The 1273-nt window shown below is 39.0% G+C and overlaps 1 protein-coding gene across 1 annotated transcript in view; it reads left to right on the forward strand.

Moving 5' to 3' along the window:
* The first annotated feature begins 223 nt into the window (after positions 1-223).
* The window catches only part of CISD2 (CDGSH iron sulfur domain 2), a 3669-nt gene continuing 2619 nt past the window's right edge, over positions 224-1273 (forward strand). The window contains exon 1 of the mRNA XM_006893114.1: positions 224-233. Within this exon, the coding sequence (XP_006893176.1) occupies positions 224-233 (10 nt within the window). The remainder of the gene's footprint in view (positions 234-1273) is intronic.

The following is a 1273-nucleotide window of genomic DNA, read 5'->3' on the forward strand; positions in this document are numbered from 1 at the left end:
CGACTCGACAGCATATATCAACAACAACAACATGCTGAAATACTGTTTGTCCACCCAGGGGTAGTGACTATCTCATATGTATCACTTGTAGTTCCTGTCATCCTAAGACAGTGCTGGATATTCCAGTAGGCCTTTATTGATTTTTTTTTTTTTTTATGATATGTGTCATGCAGTGAGAATATCTAGGATATGAAAATTTCAGTTCTTTAAAATAGTACCTTCTATGTATTCAGGTATTTCTTTAGGTATTATGATGGCATTATTCTAAGTGGTATAGCATTGGTCTGTGCATTGCTGTACAGAGGTAACTCGTGGTTGCTGTGATACTGAACACTGTGACACTGATGTGCCAAATGTGGTAATGATTACTCATGGTGGACTGTGTTTGCTGGAGCTTCCCGGCTAAAACAAGCCTGGAAGCAGAAGTGCCTGTGGAAACTCAATGAACAGTGCTCAGACCTTTCATTCATAGGGTTGCTATGAGTTGTCTACGACTCGACATCACCTAACAACAACTTAATGATGACAAAGAACATAAATTAACTGTTGAAGACTTAGTGAATCAAATTAAACAGAATTGTTTAAATATTTTACAGGTATTCTGTTGTATAGCATTAGATAGTGCATACAAGAAAAGGATGAAAATATTTCCTGTACCTGTAGAGTATACAACATATTTTCCTTTTTTTTTATATGCTGGTTTATTTACAAAGTGTGCATACATTGTTTTTCACAATGAATCTTTCCCATTTGCTTTACCCACCTCTCCCTCCACCCATCAGATTGTGCGACCATATGATTAACCACCCTCGCACCTGTCCATCCTTACCGCTCTGTATATCTAAACCCATAAATACACTGTGGTGTGTAGTCATGTTGTATTGCTAACTGAAAAGTCAGTGGATTTGAGTCTACCAGCTGCTCCCTAGGGAGAAAGATGAGCAGCTTCCCCATCCAATGTTGGAAACCCAATGGAGGGTCACCACTGAGTTAGAATGGACTTCTCATTGATGGTTTTTATTTCCCTCCCAGTGTTAACTACTGGGCAAATAGAATTTTGTTTCTAAAAAGAAAAGTAAAATAATTGTAAATCTACTTCGTAGAGACAGTGGATAGGATCTATTTCTGAGCATATTATGGTTATCACAAGAGTCCACAATTAAGGTTGCATAGTGGAATGTACTTGGGGCGGTGGGAGGGGTGCGGGGGGATTTTGTACCAGGGAGAGAGTGTTTATTTTACTTTTCAAAGAGAGGAGCGAACTGGGGTGGGA

Source organism: Elephantulus edwardii, unplaced genomic scaffold (genome assembly GCF_000299155.1).
Source record: "Elephantulus edwardii isolate Elephantulus edwardi_28Jun2011 unplaced genomic scaffold, EleEdw1.0 scaffold00122, whole genome shotgun sequence".
NCBI classification, from domain to species: Eukaryota; Metazoa; Chordata; class Mammalia; order Macroscelidea; family Macroscelididae; genus Elephantulus; species Elephantulus edwardii.